Here is a 24,674-nt window from a genome sequence, read left to right on the forward strand (position 1 = left end):
ACAGCAATACTTTATCTAACGAGTAGTGATCATTAGCAATACAAAATGTAAGTTGCAAGCTATGAATCAGGCATACAAAGTCACTAGCCTCCTCAATTATTTACATATATACCTCCAACTATTTCCAACTCACCAAGAATTCATTTTCACTGGCCAATACAGGGTTTGAAATTAAGATTCAATAAGCATAAGCTAAAATCAGCTCCTGGGTGTCATGCATTGTCGAGCCGGCAGGGGCTACCGCTGGGGAACCAGGAGGAAGTACAAATCGCACTGCAAATCTAACTTCCACCTGAGGTGCATACTAACATTTTGCACATTATATATTATCCATTATAGTTGAATGTGTCCAAGACGTGTACGAAATCTCCTTTTATTTACGACTCAAGCACTCAAAGTTAATGTCACATATGCATTGGGAGCCAAAGGTTACGTGGGTTTTAGGCTGACCAGGCTGTCCTCGGATAGCAGCATGAGCTAAATAGCTCCCAGCAATTTCAAACCCTGCAGTAGGTGGTGGCGAGTGCAACATTTGAGTTTTTGTGAGCATTAGTACACCATCTATGATACCAGTGAGTGCAACCATTACCTTGATTGTAACGACCCCCCCCAGTCAGACATAGTAGGTAGTCTGAGTAAAATGTCAAGGCAGTGGGCCTCATCACGAGTTGGGCTGTATTCCCAGCTGTCATACCGCTTACTGTAATAGCCCTAGCACTGACCGGTCCGTACGGGTTGGGCCTTAACGGTAAATCCCCATTCCTGATTGGATCCAATGAGGAATTTTCGGTGCTAATACTGGGGGCTAATACAGCCAGCTGTAATACAGCCGAAAACGGGGATTTTCACCTCCAGGAAAAAAAGCTGGAGGTAAAACAGCCGATTTAGCGCCCAACTCGTGATAGGGCCAGACCTTAAATGTGGCTATAATAACGTTACCACCACATTTAAGGGCTACAGCCCAACTCGTGATGAAGCCCAGTGTATGGGCTCTAGGTTTCTTCTCCTCGGCCATAACATCACCTGTTGCCTCCTTAACAACTTTGCTTCACTTCTGGGAGATGTGACCGGTCCCTTGTTCTTCCTAGGTCTTCTCTTTTGTTCCCTGAGTGCAGTAGATCAAGAGGTGCTTAAGGAAATATAGGTCGTAGAGACACGCTTCCTCTTGGATGAGCTCTTGTGGAGCTGAGGACTAATAATTGTACCACGTGAACATGGAAACCACACCCCAAAAATAACACCTTTCTTTCCAGAGCGCTTGCATAATACATTTCAATCTGTTCTGGCGAAGTCACCCTAGTCTCACATTCATGCATTGATCAAACTGCCAATTAGGCATTCCTTAAGGAGCGGCAATGCCAAGCCCATGTGTATGTACTGACTCCCTGTAAATGGATTGCTGCTGGTACCTACTAACTTCAAATCTGTATAAAGGTGGCCGTTCCGCAGTAGTAATGTCCCATCACCCAACTTCAGAGACCACTGGTAAATCATCCCTGGAACCCAGCTTTCCAGGGTCCCAGCAAATGCGCCCTGTTCGAGTCACCCAAATCATACCATTAGGCATACGAGCATGGAACTTCCGAATGGAAGTAATTTATTCAATCCAAAGCTGAGGCCACAATCAAAGCTCCTGTCTAGCCACTTGAGAAACTGATACATTGTGCCCTTTATGAGAGAGCAGATATTTTTGGCTGCTGAACACTGTTGCTGTGTCAGGTGATGGTCACCCCACTATTAAGGTGTGGCCCAGGAAGAGGCATGTGGGTGTTTTGAAGGACGTGAAGGTAATTCACTTTGTGAAATGGCCCATGTCCAGTTTAAAAGTGAAAAATATATTCCTTTGCTTTTATTCATTTAAAATTAATCTGTGATAGAGAATTATTCTCTCTGTGGTGTAAAATATCCTGCCTTTTTGCAGACGTTCTATAGCTAGCTGTCCTGTAAAATGACAAGTCGCGTAAAACGTCGGCACGCTACTTTGTCATATTGTGCAGCCAATTATTGTATTCACGTAACACATTGCTATCTAATTCATGCCCTCGAGAAACTGAAGGCGAAGCGAATTTGGAAGAACTATGGCAAGCACCTTGTTGAGGTTGATGGTACTTAACGGTTACCTGAGAGAGAGCCCATTTCATCTTGGTAACACAACATTTTGAACGCTGTGTTATACAACACTGCAAAGAATAAAAATTGAGATTGAGCCATTGTCCAATAGATTACTTTATTGTATAATATTGACAGGTTTTTCCAACAAGTGCACAAATAATTTCCACTAAAAGTACACGTTGGTGCACATTTCCAAAGATCAACCTTGTGATTATACTGAAAACCTGAATGTGTTTGAAATGAAGACCTAGTTAAAGTGGAAGCAAATTTAAAAAAGCAAAAAACACAAAACGCACTGTAACCTAAACTTGCTGCCACCATTCTAAAAACTAAAAGCTTTAAATGATTATAGGTTTCTTGTAACAGTTGTACGTTTAAGCACTTGCAATGTACTAAGAGAACCATGTTTCATGTTCCTTGAATTCTTAGTGGGAAAAGGGGGCACTTGAGAAACACATCAATCAAGAAAATCATAGGGGCAGCAAAACCATTTCTACTCGTTTAAGGGCATCACAGGAAGGGACATCACATAATCTTGGTCTCTGAGTCAAGCCATTGTCCTTTTTTGTTGAACAATCTATTTGAAAAGGCAGCATCATCTCAGCTGACATTGAATGATCAGAGGCTTTAAAAACCACATATTCAAACTCTCAAACTAGCAAAAGCTCAAGACATACTTAATGTTAAAGCTTGTTATTCGAGGTTGTTTAATCACAGGGGCTGCAAAGCACTCCAGAGGGGTTATTAGAAAATCGTAAGCGACACCCTTACCTCTTTGGTTTTCAAAGAACCATCACGTGCCCCCCCCCCCCGACTCTCATCCCCCATGTGCCACCTGACTCTTTAGGCACCAACCACCTCTCTCCTGCCCACCACGCTGTACAGTTGTACCCCTCCTCTGTTCCCCCGCTGTGTTTATGTTCTGTTACCTCTGGAAAGCGCTCTGTTATGCATCTGTACTATTTTGTATACCTTGTGTAATGTGCTCCGTTGTGTTTCTGTATTGTGTACCTCTGTAAAGCGTCCCATTGCTCCTCAAAGCTAGGTCTGCGCTCAATAAATACCATAACGCAGACAATATTGTGCTCATGGATTTAACAGAGATCGGATTACAACGAAAACTAAAGGCACTCTTATATCAAAGAGAATGACATGGTGATTAACAGCAAAAAAAACTGTGATTATTGAATTAAAGAAATTACAGGGTCAAAAAAGTACTCAAAGTAAATTTTCAATGGAAAATTGGTTTGGACACCTTAAAAAGAACTTGTGAAGTAAGATACCTTGGTGCCACAATAAGCACAAATAACAATGACGAACCAATGACAAAATCGATAAGGGCAAGATCCAAGCAATTGACATCACAAGGATTGCTTGTGAATAAAAAATACAGCAAATTTAGCCTAAAGCCGGTAATCGATTTTTACAAACTCAAGGTGGTACCGGCTCTAATACCTGGTGCGGAGACTGCTTTTGGTTGCTCATATAATGTTTGGGAAGTATGTGAACATCTATTCTGGAAAGAAATACTATGCCTAGGAGACAGAGTTCCAAAAGCTTGCATAAGGTATGAGCTGGGACTAACTTCGATCACAGCAAAGTTCATATGGAACTATTATCGCTGTATGGCAAAATAATGGATCCAAATTCAATTCCACAATTTCAAATTCTCAATTTGAAACACGGAAGAGAAGACAAATTGATTCAAAATCTCTGGGTAAGACATTGCAAGATGGTGCTTGAAACTCTTAACACGCCTGAAGAAACACTATGGAGCAACCCGAACAAGGTGAAATTAAAATTATGACAGTGGGACTGGTTAGAAACCTGTCATCAAAGATCTTTGCACAAATGCATGCAAATTGTGCCGACAGAAGCTAGAGCCCACAATAAGCCTGCAAGGTACATTCTAAAATTTCCTGACAAAAGTTACCGTGATGTCTTTAAAAGGTTCAGGTTAAATCAATTTGAAAGCAAGGAGATTCTAAGACAAAGGAACAAGATATCAGAAAATGATAAAAATGTGTAGGCTCTGCAAAAATGAAATAGAGACCCTAAAACATCTGGTGGCCTTCTGCCCTGCTTTACGAGAAAAAATATCCTTGACTTTTGGAATGGAAATTGGGAAACGATCCACATGGAGCTGCGAAGACTGGTGGTCAGCTTTATTTGAAGGAGTGAATAATAAACTGACCTATGCTCTGATCTACTTTTTAACTCATGTGAGAGATGCTCTCCAATGATGAAGCACTGAACATCTAACTCACAATGCAATAAAGTAGTGTTAAGTATCTTGGTGCCCTGAAGGTGAACTCTTAGGAACTCGAAGCCTCCTTCCAGCGCAGAAAACTACTACACTTGATGAAACCACAAAGGACGGTGTTCAGCTGAGTTGTGGAGTTGTTCATTGTTTCATTTTCTGATGATTTTTATTCTTGTTTCATTTTCTGATGATTTTTATTCTTGTTTTATTTTTCAAATGATCTTTTTTTTCTCTTTTCTGTTCAAATTTGTTGTATTTCTTTTTAAATTTTATAATAAACTGAAAATAAATAAATACCATAATAATAACCACACTCACTAATAAAATAATGCTCTTTTTTGGTGCACAGGATATGCAAATCTCATCCACACTGCCGTTTCCTTAACTCTCCATAATATAATCTCTTTATTTAATGAGTTTTCTTTTTATGTACCATATAGGATTCCTCCTGCTTCTAAATGTTGTATTAATAGCATTCATTGTTACCCAATTTAATGGAACTCAATTTATCGACCGTGGAAGGATGAGGAGCTTGGTTGTCCCTGCATGCTTGCAAAGTGCACTTTTGACCCAGGTCTGGAGCAATCCTTTACAAAATGACCCATTCATGAGCTTCATACTTCTGAAGTCGATTTAATTGAGCACAATTAAATCTTAGATTAATAACAATTCATGGCTTTACAAGCCTATAAAACGGGGGCGGGGGGGCGCTAAAGAGCCCGAACAAGATGGCAGCAAGTTCAGAGAGCTCCCGTGGGCGGCGGTAAACGACGTGGCCCTCTGCCCCATAAATTCGCATAAATCCGCCGGAACAAGAGAGAAATGCCTGGCATAAGAGCATGACAGCAAGCACAGAAAATCTGGAGCAGATCGGTGCAGCAGTAACGGAGATTTAATCCATCGTCTTCCGGACCGCTGCGACCTGGGTCTGGCACTGGCATACAAAGGAGCGAACCTGGGACCCGAATGCCAGAGTCCCGCAGTGATCATCCGGACCAAGAGGAAGGAAGCGGGTCTCCAGTCGCAACCGTGGTGCTGACTGTAGCACAGACTCGGAGGTGCCCCTGCCCCTGATCGGGACGAACAAACTGCAGAAATGGCCCTGGCAGCAGGGACTGCCCGCCTGCAACCGTTATCCCCTATCGGTGCCGCGAGCGTGGGAGGTGGCGCGGCCGTCTGGTGTGGATACCCGCTGACGGAGAGCCCTGACACCCGCTTGTCACCCTGAGTGCACCGGCACTAGCCAACTCAAGTCGGAGGCCCGGCGTGGGCGGGGTGTAGCCGGGGGAGTCCAGCTGGCCCTCACCCCGGTTGGGGCCGCGTACTAGCCCGGGGCCCTCACAGCCAGGGCACTCGAAGAGAGCTCCTTTACCACGTCGGCTCCTCACACAAGCTTGCTCCGAGCGTCAGCATCCAGCTCCAGACAAGATCCATACCCAGGAAGGGGAAGCGAGGAAGGACGTGCCCCGGAACAACGAGGACCGGCAGTTGTGGCGCAGCAATGTCCCGAAACACTCAACCCCCATCTCCCATGATCACCTCCTGGAACTCACTCACATGCAGGGGTGGTGGTTGGTCTTCATACTCTAAAATATGTTAAGAAAGCTGCGTGTGCAAACAAAAAAAAAAACAAAAACATGCTCCCGTGAATTACTGTGGTGACGCAGCCACCTAGCCTGATCAAACTCCACAGGGACCCTGTGCAGCGGCCCCCACACCAGACCCCACGGGGGACACAAAACTTAAGGGCGAGCTCCCACAGCCACCCCTTGGTGGAGCCTGATAACACCCATATGGACCCAACAATGTGATTGCTCCGGCCCCAGCTCAACCACATCTATAGTTCACCCTTGGAAAAAAAGGTTGGTGAGGGTCGCGGGGATCCGGCTAATAAGATTACTGGCAACACGGCATACCTGTGGGGACGTGAAGTCAGGGGCAGGCGGAGATCCTGGGGGAAGCCCAGAGACACAGCAGAGTGGGTCCACCGGATAATCCCCATTACCAGGCGTGCACAAATAGCTCCTTGAACACAGGAGAGGCCGTTAAGAACATACCCACGAACAGGCTATCTAAGAAAAAGTCACGGTGGGGCATGCAAAAGGCTACACATATAGCAAGGTTTAAAGAACACTCCGACAAAGAAAAGACAAGTAACCCACCTAGACGCTGAACGCGCAACAAAGCAGAGATGGAGGTCCAGGTGCAACTGCAAGCCATTCTGACGGAAATTAAACTAATCGGCCAAAGGACCCAGGAAACAAACACTATGGTCCAGGAGATCAAAAAAGACCTCCAGGACGTGCAAAGCCAGCTGGCTACTCGGGCTGAAAGGACCACCGACAATGAACAGCGCATAAGCGCGCTGGAAGACCACCAATCTACAATGAAAACTGATCTTGATGAGGTCATAAGAGAAGTGCAACGGCTGGGTGAAAAGCTGGAAGACCAGGAAAATCGCTCTCGATGGGACAACCAGAGAGTGGTCGGAATTCCGGAAAGTTCTGAGGGCACAGACTTGGAAGGCTACATCTATGACCTCCTGCTAAAAGATCTCCACATACCCAACGTCAAAGATCTCACCATCAAAAGAGTACATCAAGCACTGATCCCAAAGCCAGCACCAAATGAACACCCTTGAGTCATTACCCTGAAACCCCTGAACTTCCAACATAAAGTCCTCATCCTGAAGGCCTACAGAGCTGCACCCCCACTTTGCAAGAACGGCTCAGACATAAAGATATTTAATCCCACCCATATTTGAAGCACTTCAGCATATGGAATACAGACATTACCTAAAATTCCCCGCTACCTGGTACATACAGCTGGAAAAACAATGGCACTCGTTCACAGAACCAGAGGCAGCGTGGCGATTTCTACAACAGCACAATATAGTGACGGCGGAATATGACCCACTGGCGCCCGGGGATGATGGGCTGCCGTGCGCCACAGCGCCCCAAACGGGCCACCAAAGACCTGCGCGGCGCAGGCAGAGGGCCGGGGGTGGACCCAAAGGAGGGAACCTGAGCCGGGTAAATCGCGCTAGCAATACATAACGGACAGCAGTAAAGATCCCGCAATGCGGAACAAAGCAACTTGTCCCCGCCGCGCCCCTCCACCAAAGGGCAGAGGGCCAAGAGACCACGAGCCTAAGGGCAAGCCTAGGGCCTCCTTGTTAGGGAGAATTCTCTGTTAAGGCTAATTTCCCAAACCTAGTGAGTCCCCCAGCAGCTTTGCTGGATTTTTGGGGTTTATTTCTTTCTCCTGTTAAGAGTGAGACTCTTTTTCTCCCACTCTTAGACATGATTTGAGATATCCTTTGACTTTGGAATGTGTTTTATGGGCTATGTGGTGTTTTACTCCATAGGGCTTTATGTGTTTTTGGTATGTGTTACACAGCACCCTCAGTGCAGTAACACAGGGGTGTCATAGTGACCCCCAAACATAGACTCTGTACCCTGGGACTGACTACTGTCTCCCAGGGCATGTAAAGTCACCATTGGCTTTACTAGTCCTAAATTGTGAACAGAACCAGTACAAACCATCATATTGTGGGCATACTGGTAGGGGCAATTCGATTGCCCCTGGGTCTTTTGTTCGAGGGGGCACTGTCCAGTCCCCCCTGAGCGAGTTTTGGCTAGTGGCAGTGGATACTACTTTTTATATTCAACCGCAAATATATTCCTATGGGATTTTCCCATTGTTCGAGGCTAATACTTTTTAACATAGCCTCAAACATACCACTGGTTTATTCATTTAATATTAATTCACTGGTTGGTATTTTTTGCCAGAACTCGGTTCCAAAATGGCGTTTGTGTTCACTTCTGTGACTCCAACCCAAGTCGAGCCCTTTGTTCCACTTTTTGGCGGGCTTCTCCACAGAAGCCTCCAAAAGTGGTGCCACTCTGGGTACCACAGGGGGAGTGGGAGGGGGTTTAGGCACTCTAGACTGAGTTGCCTCTGCAACTCAAGTCGCACTCTTGTGTGATTGGCCCAGTGGTGAGCCGCCCGGCTCACCACTTAGCATGTTTGAGTGACAGCTAGGACTGATGAATGGGGGTTTTCTGCATAAAAGCAGGGATTTGGGGACTGGGACTTCAGACGTCGCCACAGGACCAAAGAATCCAAAGAGGGAGAAGCTGAGCCGACCTGCAACGACGACAGCCCTGCTGAACCGACTCACCACTTCTTCCAACGACAGAGGAGATCTTCATCCTGAAGAGTCTTCTTCCTTTGACTGGTGGGGATAACCAGTTTGCCCGCTTTTTCGCCTTCCCGGATCATCTCGTGGCCGCCTTGCCTGTGTCAAGCACCCCGGCAACCGGGATACCACGTTTTTCCACTACCGCGAATCAAAGGGTAGTACCTTTTTACCGGAGAACTCCGCGGCTGGTTTCTGCCCTGGCAGTGCAACGACCTTCAGCTTTCCTCCACGTCAAGATCTTCTCTTCCTCTGGACAACGGTCTGTGTGGGGTGTCTCGTAAATCCTCAACTTACCACTTGGGTTGGCCCTAGGCTGGCTAACTGAACTTTTCTGAGCTGAACTGATTCCTTTTTAAAGTCTCTGCAAGACTTTCCAAGCCTTTTAAACTGTGTGATCTTGGGTGCACTGGTGTTCTACTCTCTCCAAGAGGGAGCCTGGCCTCTGAACTTTTTGCTCACAAGTAGACTTTGACTTTCCTGCCTTGCTGAGTGCTTCTAAAGTATTGTGTTGTCTGCTGTTCCTAATTTCTGCCTTTTCCCCTTTTTCTTAAACTTATTGGAGTGCCATCTTTAGTTAAGCGCTCACCTCTGTCTGGAAATAAGTGGTGTTAACTAAGACTTGTCTAATAAGGAATAAGGGATGTATATATATTAATAGTGACTGTGTTTTTGAACTTGCTTATAATAATAGTGCTAGAGTATTTCTAAGTGTGTCTTTAATAAATAATAATATACTTGATACCAAAGCTCTGGTCAGTGTTTGCTTGTGCTACTGTATTTTGGTACCTATCTTGTATACTCTATATACTGTAACTCTTCTTGAGAGAAGTCTGACTGTTCAGCCACAGCTACCAGGTAAATCTGGGTGGTACAGACTACTACCAATTGGGTTTACTGCCAACACCTGTAGTCTTAAGCCTTTTGCAGTGGCCCCTAAGGGAACTGCACATGTTTCTGCCTAACACTCCTCACTGGCTATGCTCACGTCTTTCGCCACCGCCCCCACGCACAAGTTAAATTAGACATATGGGCAGTGCTAGCGAGATAATGGCACTCGCTTGCCAAACCCATATGCGGGTGATACAACCCAGTATTGTGGCTGTGCTAAAAGGTTGGCACACCCAATGTTTTGGTTCTTGTTTAATGTTCAATAGAGGCAACAGTTTAGACCTATTAAATGTTGTTAAGAAAGCACCCTCCCGCAACAATACCCCCTTGAGACAAGGCAGAAGGATGTATCTGGGACCCATTAGAAGATATATGAGATGTGGGACAGATGCAGTCGGATACAACACGGCTGGAAAGGTCGTTACACACCCCTGGGCGAGCCCCCATCGTGCATTGGAAACAAGCCTCCCGTGATGGCTAACCTAACCCTAGCGACCCTGAATGTTCAAGGCCTGGGTCACCCTATAAAACGCAGGCGGATGCTGAATACCATGTGCGACACTCATAATGATATTGTCTTCCTCCAGGAGACCCACCTCAACAAGGTGGAAGCAGAGAAACTTGCCCGCGGCTGGGTCGGAGCTGCAGTGCACTCACCCCATCACAGGATGTGGGGTGTATCCATCCTAATCCACAAACGCACTCCACTACAGATCCTACGCACGCACAGGGATAAGGACGGCCGCTACATACTGATTTAAAGCCGACTATCACAACGCCTGATCACCTTACTAAATATCTATGCCCCCACAAAAGACTCCCCGGAGTTCTTCACCAATACCTTCAGAGACTGCGCCCAATTCATGAGCAACCTCACCATAATAGGCAGGGACCTCAATGTGACCCTTATCCCAGATATAGATCGCAAAAGGCCGAAACCCGCCAATGTCTGCAACGCAAAAAAGAGACTGGCCCTCACAACCCTTATGAAGGACATACACCTGGTCGACGCCTGGCGACATAGACACCCGGATCGACAGGATTTGACATCTTACTCGCATAGCCACGATAGCTATTCACGCCTGGACTACTGGTTAATCCAGAAGAATGTAGCACATATGATAATTAACTGCTCAATCGAGCCAACCACACTCTCAGGCCATGCACCGGTCAGACTCAGCCTCACAATCCCCGATATGCCCCGCAGACTCCCAACATGGCGCCTCAACCTCAGCACCCTAAAACACCCTGACATAATCGAACAACTAATTGAGGACACTGGTAAGTTCTGGGAGAACAACGAACAGCCTGGATACACTCCGTACAGGTGTTGATACGCCTTCAAGGCATACCTAAGAGGCCAGTGTATTTCAAGGTGGGCACACAAGCGGAAAGGATGGGAGGGATGAGGAGGCCAGGCTCACAAGTGAACTGAAACTACTTGAGCAACAGCACAAAAAGACTCGCAATAACCAGCTGAGACCTCGGCTCCAATCACTAAGGAACAAAATCAGACTGCTCACCACAAACCGAGTACAGAAACTCTACACCGGCTGGGCACAGAAATATTACTTGGAAGGCGATAGACCGCTCCAGGGAATGGCGCTCGCCCTCGAGCAACGCCAGGCCGCACAGCTAATCACCTCAATCAGGGATGATGCCAGCAATCTTGTGGTTGGAGATGACCGGATCAACGAAAGATTTGTCGAGTTCTATCGTAAGCGCTACACCGCTGCAAATACATGCACGCCACAAGCCATGGATGCATTCCTGGCCACCGTCCTCGTTCCCCGGATCCCATCTGAACAGATAGACGACCTAGATGCTCTCGTCTCTACAGCCGAGCTGAAACGGGCAATCATGTCCCTGTCCAAGGGAAAGGCAGCGGCTCCGGATGGGATCCCTATTGACATGTATGAGAAATTGGCAGAAAAAATCGCAACCAAGCTTGCCGCTGTATTCGAAGAGGCCCTGACGCACAAGCAACTCCCGAAATCCATGTTGGGTACCAACATCATAGTGTTTCACAAGACCGGTAGGGACCCAGAGGCCTGTGGCTCATACAGGCCTAGCTCATTAATTAATGCAGACGCCAAAATACTAGCCAAGTGCCTGGCCCTGAGGATAGAGAACACCTTACTGCATCTGGTCCACAAAGACCAAACGGGCTTCATAGAAGGACGACACTCCAGCGACAACATCCAAAGGCTTCTACATATTATCGCAGGTGACAGGAATCCTCAGGACGCCATAATCACCATCGGCGCAGAGAAGGTGTTCGACATGGTCCAATGGGAGATCATGTTCCGTGTCCTGCCTGCTTATGGTTTCCCTCCACGCCTAATTCAACTGATTAAGTTCCTATATACAATTCCTACAGCTTCAGTGGTTACCAACGGGATGGCTTCCGCAGAGTTCACACTTCAATCTGGCACGAGACAGGGATGCCTGCTCTCACCTCTGCTGTATTGCCCTCTCTATCGAACCGGTTGCGATAAAAAAATCCTGCAAACCATCGGACCTATGGCAGGTTATGAAGTCAACTGGGCCAAAACCGAAGTCATGCCCCTGCGGAGAGACATTCCCTGGGACCCAGGTGGAGTGCTACCCTTCTCGCTTCAGATGAACTCAATGAAATACCTAGGGCTATACATTAGCGCATCGATAACTGAGCTCCGTGATCTCAACTACCCCCGGATCATTCACAATATACAAAACGACTTGGTGCGTTGGGACACACTGACCCTATCCATGTCCGGCAGAATCAATGCACTAAAAATGGATTCCTTTCCAAAACTAATATACGTGGCGATAATGCTGCCAACTGGTCCGACCACGCACATGCTAAGGACATTAGATAAAGCTATCGGTAGATTTATCTGTCGTGGTAAAAAAAGCACGGATCCCTCTATTGATCTTACAGGCAGACAAATCCAAGGGGGGCTTGTCGGTTCCATCCCTAAGAGTATACCATCTAGCAGCACAACTCTGCTGGGTCAAAAGATGGCTTAACTCAGAAGATAAAACAAGCTGGCGAATCATGGAAATACCGGCGATTGCTCCTCTCGAGCCATTGGAATTAATGGCAACACCACCTCAACTGCTCCCGCCTGGCGTCAAGACACACCCGATCATCAGGCCAACTCTGCTACAATGGCATAAACTGCGTACCACCCAAGGGATACAGAACAAACAAGCGCCAACATGGGCTAGCATACGCTTGATCTTACGATGCAGTCAAACCCCAATGATTCACCCAAACCAACCCAACTCATGGTCTAGGATACAGATCTTGGACATCACTGAAGATGGAGAACCATTGAACTTCCAGGATGCGCGCAGCGTTTTAGGCCTGGGGTGGGTGATTGGCTAACGTACCACGCAATCTGGACCTCGATTGCCAAACATACCACCCCTGTCACACGCTCACACACCCCCCCTGCGCCATGCGAAACCGAAATGGAGCAAAACACCTGCAGTTTTCCCCGAATTCGCACTTTCTACCAGATGGCAATTCCCGATAATAGGGATAGGCTCCAAACCCTCGCTGCAGCATGGACAGAGGATCTAGACACACCCGTCTATTTCACAGACATCCAACAGAGCTTTGAGTCCATCCCGATGACTTCTGTGAATCTTCGAAACAGGGAAATCCAGTATAAAAGACTGCATAGACTATACTACACGCCGACCAAGATGTACACAGCATGGGCCTCACACCCACCAGACTGTGCTGGAGGGGATGCGGGGGAGTGGGAACAATAGGCCATATGTTATGGACATGCCCCATCATCCCATACTGGTGCACGATTCATACGGAGACCATGAACATAGAAGGGGCAAACATTCCGCACAGTGCAAAAGCGATAATTCTGGGTACCGACGTCGAGGAGTGGCACGATGACTGACTCAAATGCAAACTCATGGCCCTAATGCTATTCGTCGCACGCAAGCTACTGCTGATCCGCTTGGGAACTCCTGGAAAACTACCTGTGACAAGGAACACCCCCATCATCGACGGTCCATCCCTCTCGCCCTGCTCCATGTTCTCTGCTTAGGCGATTCACCCACCACCATCTTTCTACCAACTCCCATACCGGCTGCCGGACTTGTCTCTCTTTCATGCTTCCCTTATTTGTTTGTTTGTGTGTTCCTTAAGTTACGTCCTTATGTTTATGCCTTGCCAACCAGCTCTGTGACCTACCGGTTAAATTTGTGATATTTATGATAAATAAAAGTTGATAAAAAAGGAATTGAATATTATCAGGTAATTTAGACAGGTATGTTCTTTGCAATGTAAACCAAGTTGCTTTCTTATGTTCGTTACACAGATCTAAAAGTTGAAAATTGTTAAGAATCTGAGTACATTGCCCTTTAAATTGTAAATCAAAATGAGTTGCTTTGATGTTGGTACACATTAATGATGTGCACAGAGCTGTAGATGTCATGCAAACATGGCCTGGGGAATGATTAGTGTGAAGACGTTGGGGAAAATTAGACTAATTCAGTAACAGTTGTTGGATATATTTAAATATACAGCTGAATGTTTATTTTTTTCTTTGATCAAAATATGCAATCTATGTGTACAACAACAAGCATATGCTGTGAGATATGAACATTAAAAAGAAATTGCAAATAAAAAAAAGAAGCCTATAAAACGGATATTTCACGTCTTCCTGATCAATGTAGGTGTTCTGATCTGATCCTTAAAACGAAGTGTTTTGGGTTATTAATTTTGTACTGTCCTAGGTATGTGCACTGATGTAACGTTGGGTTTGGAATTCACGAAACTCCATGTGTTGAACGATTCTAAATCAAACAATTTCTCTTTTCACAGACTCTATACAATCTGGAGAACTTCACCTCCATAACACTATGCAAACCTACAGATGTTCCCGCCCTTGGCTTTCAGGGTGGAGCAGTGATGGTGACGAACGGGACTTGTAGTGTTTTAGAAAAAGCCCGACTTGCTCAGCGTAACGGGGCAAATATGCTGCTGCTAGTCAGTAAATATGGAATTGTAAGTTGTTTTCTCTTCTTAAGCAATGTCTCTATGTGTTTTCTTGTTTACAAAGAAGTGCTGTAGTGATACTAAATGAAAACCTCGATTTCAAAAGAACGGGAAAAAATGATTGATTTAGAATCATTCTAAATCGAACTGTCATGCCCCTGCACACACAAGTGCGTGCAGAGGCTGACCGGCACGTTGGGACCAGGAAGAGCAACAGCTAAGTGTGTATGTTTATGTGTTATGTGTATGTGTGAGCAGTGGGGGTATGCTTGGGTGTGGAGAGATGCAGGGGCAGCTGAGGAGGGAGGTCGAGGGTCGAAATTCCCCGATTATATATGGACATCCCGCAAGCGAGGGCGGGCAGGGTGTGGAGGGGGGGGGGGGGGAAATTGCAAAGGTTTGTCTTGTTTTCGCTTTTTGCAGCCGCGGCCCGCTTAAAATCGCACGGAAATAAAATGTCTTTCTGTTAGGCTACCTACAAAAAGCGAAAATATGACATAGAACCACTATGTTATGTATAGCAAAGTCCAGCAAGGTCTGCACCCATTGCCCCGTGGATGCCCATTGGAGCGTGTTCAATTGCTTAGACATTAATATGTTGACAGATAAGGGTACATTGAATGTCCATGCAGAATTTAAAATGCAGAAGTCTGTAATCCTAGGTGTTCTGCTACCCTAGAGCATTGTGCCAACTCGCTAGTTTCCTCCTATGTATTCAGTATTGTGTTAAGCTTCATGATATGAACCTAGAGCTTGAAACCTGGTCAGATTTAAACCTTTTTCATAATTGATAAGTATTATGCACATTTAGTATCCCCAATCTTGCAGTTACTGGTATTTCTCTGTATAAATGTGCCTAAAAGTAAGTAAGGAAACTTGTACATAGTACAGCAGTATACAAGTAAGTTGAATAGACCAGTGTAGTTGCAGGTACAAAATAATGACTATTGTGCTGGCTTTATGTAGCAATATCAATTCCCTAAACTACATGGTAGAGAGGGAGTACTAATAGTATTAGCAGAAAAGTACATTTTTTCATAAACTTACATTTCCCAGAAAACATGGTGTACTATTGTAGTTTAATTTGCGATAAAAATAGTCACTGCCCAATCTGCGCAATCTTGCATAGGCCACCTCCTTTTTCTGTGGTGCAAACTGCACACGATAAGGAAACATCTGAACTCCTAGCCACAGAAGTCCATAATCATCCAACGAACAAAGTCCATAGAACCAGAAACTTGTTTCTATGAAACCAGCAAACGAATACAAGGAGCTGGTTCATTGGCTCCCTATAAAGCATCGAATTACACACAAGCTCCTAACCCTTACTTACCAATGTTGGAACAACGAGGCACCCAAATATCCCACAGACAACCTCAAGTTTAGCCGACCTAACTGTAATTCAGAGTCTTAAAACCAGTTCAAGCTGACACAACCTAGGTACAAGCTGGTCGGATTTGGCCGACCCAGCTTCGGTGTCCAGGCTCCCCCCTGGGGCTGAGAATAGCAAACACTCTAAAAGAGTTCAAAAGAATGACTGAAACCCACCTGTCCAACCTTAAACCAGGTTAACACATTTTCACATAGCATCTCCACCCCCTGACCATCCCGCTGCTTGTGTTGTCTCGTCTGTTTTATGTGGTGCGTAACAAAAATCAAAATAAATAAATAACACTTGCTTATGTGTCCTTAAAAGAAGTAGTACTCACCTCTACTGCCTGGTACATGAAAGCTGTGTTGGGCATCTCATTAAGTGATTGGAAATCCGATTACTTAAAACTGTAGTTTCCCTATCAATCTGCTTCCTTAATGATAAGTCCAGGCTGATGCCAAGGCAGAATGCCTTCTATGCCATTGCCCCTCATGCCGAATGGGTACCGAAAAAGCAAACTTTAATACCAGCCTACTCCAGGACCCGCTTCACCCATCTAGCTAGAGTTGACATGGAAATTGGACGAAAAGGGTGTTGCAAAGACCTCTATGATTGTTTTGCGTTGTGGGCCTGTTGAGGCTGAGTCGCCAGCTCATATAACTTCAACCGTGCAACTACACAAAGCACCAGCTGACCAAGAAAAGTTTGTATGAAAAATAGTACAGCTACATTTTCATTAGGTGAGAGATCGAAAAGATACTATCCTTTATAGTGTGCTAAAACGGCTGATCGTTTACTTGAGAAACATATCATATTCACCTTGACAGCCCCGATGCTCCTCATCTTCATAATCCTTTGCATAGGTAAAACACTTTCCCTTCCTCTGAAGTTCCGAATATTCTGAACTAGACGTATTCAGGAGTTGAGGTGCCCTGTGTGTCTGAACCAGTGATCCGAGGCGCCCTAAGTGTGAGGGTTAAGGCCCTTAGGAAACCACAAATCAGTGTCCGACGCCAAATATCAAGCTGTCCAGGCAAGGAAAACGTGCCCACACTTGCTGCTTAGGCTTCTTATTAATCATTTCAAATGCCAGGCTCGCTCTGCTGCGGGACACTATGGGGAGAAAGCAGGGCAGCACTACAGCATATGCAAAGGAACCCATGCCGATCAGAGCGTTGTACCCTCGCATAATGTGTGCCCGGAAAACCACATACGAGGCCACCACAGGGGCGGCAACTAAACCCGGGATCTGACACAAGTGGTGACAGCTGCCTCAGGACGCGTTTACGTCATTAGGCCAATTAATCCAGACCTGAACTCGAGTGCCCCAGAGCACGGGCACAAAGTGTGAACCAAGGACGGCGAAAGTAGCGGTTAGGCAAGATGTCCAAGATTTCTGCAATAACGATGCATTTTTCCAAAAGAGATCTGTTGCTACGTCGAGCCCAGAAAAGAGCCACACAATTATGTGGAGACTCCAACATTCGTGCTCTTAAGCAGGGACACAACGAAACCTACATTTGTGGAGGTGGGACGCTGACTGGTGATGGGAGGGGCCACTCTCGAAAGTGGGCGTGGCGAACGCGGAGGCTCCGCCCCCTCTGTTGTACCCCCAAGTGTTGTCTGGCATGGGGCCCAAGTATCAAATGGTAGCAGCCCAGCATTACACATAGGCCGCACACAATTACACAGTCACTCACTCATTAAAACATCCCATTTACCACACACTCGCTCATTTACATGCATACCCAGCCCCTTAACATCATACACTCATTCACACACACTCGCTCATTCACACATAAACACTCCTTGCACACTTGCATACATGTATACACAATGAGCTAATGTGCACTGTTAGTTTCAGAACAGGCTTGCCTCACGTCTCTGCCTAACGATAATGAAGTGTGCACATTATCCCCTTCCTCTCGTATGTGAAATAACATATAACGTTCGCACACATTCGTGGGGAGAGAGCTGATGTGTCCATAGATTTTTGTTAGGCAGAGAGGGGAGGCAAGCCTTTCTTGGAATTAGCAGCTTTAAAGTGTTACTGCTTCTTTGCAAATGTTCTGCACGAACACAGTAAAACTTGAAGTCGCCTGGTTCAGGAAAGGCTTCTTTCCCCTCTCTGACTAACAGAAAAGTATGACGTGCAATGCCATTGAGCTACTCGGCCTTCAGCCCCGCCTCTCAGCGTGATTAGCTCAGTGGCGTTGCACGCTTGCTCTTAAGGCATAACACCCCAAAACAAAGAGGGCAATAAAATGGCAAGATTTCAATACCAACATGTAATGTGTGTGACACTACAGAAATAAAGAAGGGGACATCGTGCCAAATTTTGAAAAACGGTCAACCTACTTGCAGTCAAGCAAATTATTTCATATCACGTAAAAGCAATGAGCAATTTAGTCTATCTGCTAAAAGAACATTAAAGACAGAGGAGGAATATTGGCAGGATGTCGGGTCAATATGGACATAACTTGATGGATTGAAGTAGAGGTTTTCTGGGAAATCTAGTTTTTATTGAAAACGTTTCATTTTTGCTGCTGAAGTTGAAGTAATGATTGAAACGTAACACTCGCCTCGGTGTCCTGACATTACTTGTCACTCTCTTATGCACTCCCAGTTTTGCCAGATAAGTAGATTGAGGTGGAGAGTGGTTTGATGCGCCGTAAAGGGACACACAATGATTTCGATCTGGGGAAGCTGGAATGGGAACCCATGCCTTCTAGTTTCAAATTCTGCTTCATGTCTTAAAACTGTTTAACACACACAAATAAATACCAAAGCAAATGACTCCACAACCATCAGCCTAAACAAATGTTTGTCTTGGCATTTCATTTCGTATTGGCCTATTCTTAGTTTCTAGGAGTGAAGTGTCTAGTAGAATCACACTCTTCTTTGAACCGGACACTTAAATATCTTTAGCCATATTCTCTCCTGGATTAGTGCGAGACAACGGCTAATAGGGCTTTCCTGACATAAGGCTACAGAGGTGACTTAAACAACTCTTTCTTTGGTTATCTAGAGCAGGCATGTCCAACCTTTTTGAATGTGGGGCCGAAGCATTAACTTTTTGTCATCCAGTGGGCCAGTGAGCCAAAGTTCAACAAGCAGTATCACATTAGAAAGCGATATTGTGTGACCTTCGACACAACAGTGTCACAGGCAGCGATGTGCCATCCAGTCCCCAAAGATGGCATTTGGTGTCAGGGGCATTGAGTATCTAAGGGGGCTCTGCCATCATAAATGATCAAAGATCAGTGACTTGTGATTTCTTTCAGTGTGTGTAGGTGTTAATATTCTCCTGAAATAGTGTGAGCGACCGAGCGTAGCGAGGGAGCTATAAGGATCTAGGGAGGGTTTGGGGGGGGGCTCCCCAAATTTTTGTTTCTCAAATGTGGGTTTAAAAAGGTGCATTTTACAGCAGAAAGACACACACAGCCAGCACGAAAGTGTTATATACTGACATATGTTGTGGGCAAAGGCATAAAGAAAATGCACTGTAAAGTGGTCCTGTTGGTAACTTGCATCTGTTTGGATTTTTCATGTGCCACCATACAAAATGGATTGCAAACACGTTCTGCACATTACATGTAGCCAGACCACTCGCATCTTGTCCTTTTGATTCCACCACGACCCTTATTAGGCTCTATAGGTGTCCCTTACATAGTCACACGACCCTGCATCGGTTGATCTCCTTTTAGCACATACTTTTCCATACTAAAAACGTGTTGGATAGTGTCCTTGCGCCGCTCTGTTCATATTATAAGCCTAGCCACAGGGTGTTCCACCTACAGCACTTTGTGCCATACTAATGGTGTAAGGCCCTATACAAGTGACACACTACTATTACCTAGATCAGTAAGGTACATGTAGTCAAGCTTGGACCATAGCACAAAAAACAGATTTTGATGGACTGGGAGGCACGAGTAAGGGTGAAAATACCAAACCTCACGGAAAGACGAGCAACAAACGTGCAAGACATGTGGCCTCTGTAATCCAAGGAGCAACCGGTGAGTGGAAGCGCTCACCCCGCCCACAGACACCCAGAAGCTGCAGCCTGGGAAAGAAACTAGGCCCAACTCGCTTGATGTTAACAGACCCACGTGGTCCCCATAATTACCAAAGACCCAACGCCGCCATTTTGAAGGAACTTCCCTCAAGAGATTCCCACACATACAAAACCACGCACAACAGCGCTCCCAAAAAGGCATATTACCCTGCAAAATGAGCAACCCTGCTTCACCCCAGCCTGCATGCGTGGCCAAGTCAATACAGCTAAGGATCCCGCCACCGTTTTCCACAACACCAGAAGCCACCAAAGGACCGAGGTGGATTGAGGTGATGGAAGATTTCCACCATTTCGTAAGAGGGTCAGGAGATGGTGACTCTCCAAACATAATAGACATTTTTCTCAACTTGGTGGGGGGTGAAATAAAAACCATTGTCAAGACAGTCCCAACTGCTGAGCAAAATGACTTTGCAAAACTGATCAGTGCCCTAGGGAAACTATTCCTAATTGAGACAAACTGCGATTATGAGAGATATCTCTTCAACCAGTGCTCTCAGAAGCCGGCAGAAACTGTAGACAAATTCATAACCCACCTAAGAGTGAAAGGAGCGCACTGCCAATGTGATGAATTCTCCCTAGAAGAAGCAATACGCCTTAGAGTTATAGAAGGCTGCCTATTGCCCGCATTCAAAAAGCAACTGTTAGATAAACCGCTCACTATCCAAAAGTCAGTGAACTAGCCTGCATTTTTGAAAGAGTCGATGTGCAGGCTGCGTCCATGACCGGCACCAATAACCCGAAACGGGATTCAACAGAACACCACTCGGACCTCATAGCCGCTGTCCAGTCACCTCGCCACCAAAATGACAGAGGCCCACACCCATATAGGACACAAGCACCACAAATTCCACGTCAACAGAGACAATGCTACTGGTGCGGCATGGCATACCTGCATTCAGGTTCCTGCCCAGCACTGTCACAAAGGTGCACAAACTGTGGTCGAGAAGGGCATTTTCAATCAGTATACAAGGAAGGGAAGCCTTTCCCCATGATGCCACGCAAAGCTCCGGCCAGAACGCCTTTCCGCCCGACGCCTCCACATTATGGGGCGCAAAGATACTACCAGCAGAATCCGCGGAGACATGTAAGAGCGGTTGACGAATATCAACACCACGACTACGGCTCAGCCACCTAAGTACACAGATCGACTGCGACCGCTGACAGACTAATATGACAATCCCCCAGAGGGATATGGCGAGGACACACAATACTACGATTCACCAGCAACCGCGTATTATATGCAATACGACTCACATATTCCGGATGAATATGTCAACCTTGTACTCGACCATGAAGAGGCCAGAGAAGCCCCGAAGATACCTATCAAAATGGAGAACTGCCTTTTTCACTTCATGGTAGACTCGGGCGCCACTGTGAACATTATGGGCAAACAAGAATACATGAGAATCCCACAGCCACCAATGCTCGAGTCCTCACACAGATTTCTCCTCAATGGATGGCAAGTGGACACCACCATCCATGTAATCAGATCTCTCACCAAAGGAAGATGCCTGGTCAGCTATCATACCGCCTCCCACCTTGGGTTAATTGAGATCCATGTAGGTGCAGGAGACACCATCACTTCCACCGTAATCCGACAGGAGTCGAAGGAACAGGTCAGGCCAATACTCCAAGAACAATCCAAGAACCTGATCTCGAAGGCGGACATTGAACACAAATTCCAAGCATATGTAAGGGCCTAGGAAAACTCAAAGGTCCCCCAATCAAATTGCACACAGACCACAACGTGAGACTGGTGCCACAACACCCGAGAAGAGTCGGTTTTCACCTTCAAGAGGCAGTGTCATGGGAACTTGAACAATTACTAGCTGATGGCATTATCGAACCAGCAACGGGACCAACTCCGTGGGTTTCCCCCCTTGTCATAGTGCCCAAAGAAGGGGGCAAGCTATGACTGTGTCGACATGAGGGTGGCCAACACTGCCATCCAACGGGAGAGACACCCAAGCCCGTGCATTGAAGACATGATTGTACAATTGAACAATGCACGCATGTTCTCCACACTCGATCTAAAACAAGGCTACAACCAACTGGAATTACACCCGGACTCCAGAGCTATCACAACCTTTGTAACACATGATGGCCTGTTTGGATATTGTAGATTGAATTTTGGCATCTCCTCAGCCGCTGACATTTTTCAAGAGACGGTGCGGCAGATCATTAGGCCAATACGAGGAGCGTTAAATTACAGTGATGACATTCTAGTATTTTGGTCGTCAAAAGAAACACACGACACAGCACTGTTCGCAACCTGTGAAGCAATACAAGCCACTGGGCTCACACTCCACGTTGAAAAATGTAGGTTCAGCAAAGCCAAACTAACATTTTTTGGACACATGTTCTCCAGTGAAGGGATGATGCCTGACCCTGAGAAAGTGGACACCATCTCAAACCTCAAGAAACCACAACAAGCCGCCGATGTCTGCTCGTTCCTGGGGATGGCCGGTTATTGCGTTAGATACATACCACTCTACGCATCCCTCACTGAACCGCTCAGAAAACTCTTGCAGAAAGATACGACATTTGCATGGACTCCTGGATGCCAACGTGCGTTCAACGATATCAGGAAAGCCCTCACGAGGCACACCGCCTAGCCTATTTTAACCCGGACTGGCACACGGAAATGACTGTGGACGCAAGCCCAGTTGGCCTAGGTGCAATTTTAGCGCAGACAAGCGGAGCAGACGTCAACCCCAGACATGTAGTCGCTTAAGCCAGCAGAGCACTATCCACCCCTGAAACGGCCTACTCTCAAGCAGAAAAAGAAAGTCTTGCCGCAGTCTGGGCATGCAAACATTTCCACAACATTTTAATAGGGAAAAGGTTTACCCTGATAACCGATGATCAAGCACTGCTATCCCCTGTTCGGCAACCCTCATACCAAGATGCCCCTGAGGATAGAATGGTGGGGCATCCGACTTCAGGAATATGATTATGATATTATTCATCGTCCCGGGGGTGACTTAAACCCTGCTGACTACCAGTCCCGACATCCAGTGGGGCCCCCACTAACACGGAGAGGAGATGTCGCATATGTCAACTACACAGCTGAAAACTCCCTACCACCAGCGCTCTTACAGGACGCAGTTGCTGCAGCGTCTGCAGCAGACCCCACTACCGCACTTGCCATCAGTATGACGTCAGAAAACAAGTGGAGAGACCACTGACGAGCAACGCTTGCTCATCCTGGGGTATGCAGATAAGAAATTGAGACACTAGCGAGAGTACACAGTGAACTAGCGGTGAAAGATCACAACATTCTACTCAGAGGTTGCCACATCGTAATCCCAGCAGCTCTGAGAAAAGAAGTTGTCCGCACTGCACATGAAGGACACAGAGCTGCCGAAAACACAAAGAAACAACTGAGGTGTCACGTGTGGTTCCCATTCCGAGACGCTGCAGTAGATGAATGGGTAAAAAACTGCCATGCATGTCAGTGCACGTCCCCAGCCGAAACCCCGCCTCCTCTGCAACATGCACAGATTCCAGAACACCCGTGGGAAAAAGTGGCCATAGATTTCTACGGGCCCACAGAGTCCGGTGAATACCTCCTACTCTTGATAGATGAACATTCGCGCTTCCCCATAGTGAAGAAAGCCACCACAGCGTTCTCACAAGTAGCAGCTGTACTGGAGGAAGTCCTCAGTGAATGGGGAATTCCTCGAGTGATTAAGTCGGACAACAGGCCCCCTTACTGTGGACACGAATTTGCAGTGTTGGCGAACACCTGGGTTTCAAACAGATGAAGATTACACCCCGCCACCCACAAGCAAATGGGCTGGCAGAACGGTTTATGGCATCCATAAAGAAAACAATCCAGAGAGCAAGAATTGAGGCAAGCAACCGACATCAAGCACTATGCCGGCTCCTCAGAGACTATAGAAACACGCCACATGACGCCACCAACAAGACACCCGCTGAACTCGTGGTCCGGTATGAGATACACACTCGCATCCCATGGAATCCGTCAAGAACAGAAGGCCCGGATACAGAAATACTGCAGCGGGATGCCGAAGGGAAGCGAATAGCGAGGCAAGACACCGACGCCAGACGCAAAGCAACGACCAAGGATTTTCAGATTGGAGATGAGGTGTTAGTACAGCAACCTATGGTACGCAAGACAGACCCTCGGTATGCTCCGAGCCCCATGTGAATCACAGCGGTGAAAGGAACAATGGTGACAGCACAAGACCAAGACAAGGTCATCACGAGGAACTGTCAGCAGTTCAAACATTATGTCAAAAGAGAAGAATATGAGTCTCCTCTGAGACCCAGCACCCCAGAGCCAAGAGCTCCCAGCGACGACCCGTGGAATCTGCCACAGGAAGACACAGGCGGGACAGATCAAAGTGAGGGGGCCCAGGGTGACAGTCGAGCAGAGGTCCGACATGAGAGACCGCAACGAGTTATCAAGAGACCAGCAAGATTGGTCGAAGAATGTTGAAGCGGCGTTTGGACATTTGTCCGGGGGTGGTGTTGCCTGCCATCACAGGGTTAACGGAAGCCCTGCCCAGTAAGAGGCGGAGCTACATGACGCAGGAAGGAGGGGGTACGGTTGAGGGAAAAGGCGCGCTGTGGCGCCAGTTAAATTTTGGTAGCGGTTGAATAAAGAGACGCTCCTGTCAACCCTCCGTGTGTGTGCGTATCATTTGAAGTGCCCGATCCCGGGCAACAGATGGGGCCAGTGTGATTTTTCTTTTCACATTGAGAAGGTTGATTTCAATTCAA

At 46.6% G+C, this 24,674-nt stretch overlaps 1 protein-coding gene across 4 annotated transcripts in view; it reads left to right on the plus strand.

The window, feature by feature from the left end:
* The window catches only part of SPPL2A (signal peptide peptidase like 2A), an 846,443-nt gene that overhangs the window by 203,212 nt on the left and 618,557 nt on the right, over nucleotides 1-24,674 (plus strand). For all 4 annotated transcript variants that reach the window (XM_069624951.1, XM_069624952.1, XM_069624953.1 and 1 more), the window contains exon 3: nucleotides 14,305-14,487. In XM_069624951.1, the coding sequence (XP_069481052.1) occupies nucleotides 14,305-14,487 (183 nt within the window). The remainder of the gene's footprint in view (nucleotides 1-14,304; nucleotides 14,488-24,674) is intronic.

Source organism: Ambystoma mexicanum, chromosome 11, assembly GCF_040938575.1.
Source record: "Ambystoma mexicanum isolate Mex_15411 chromosome 11, UKY_AmexF1_1, whole genome shotgun sequence".
Taxonomy (NCBI): domain Eukaryota; kingdom Metazoa; phylum Chordata; class Amphibia; order Caudata; family Ambystomatidae; genus Ambystoma; species Ambystoma mexicanum.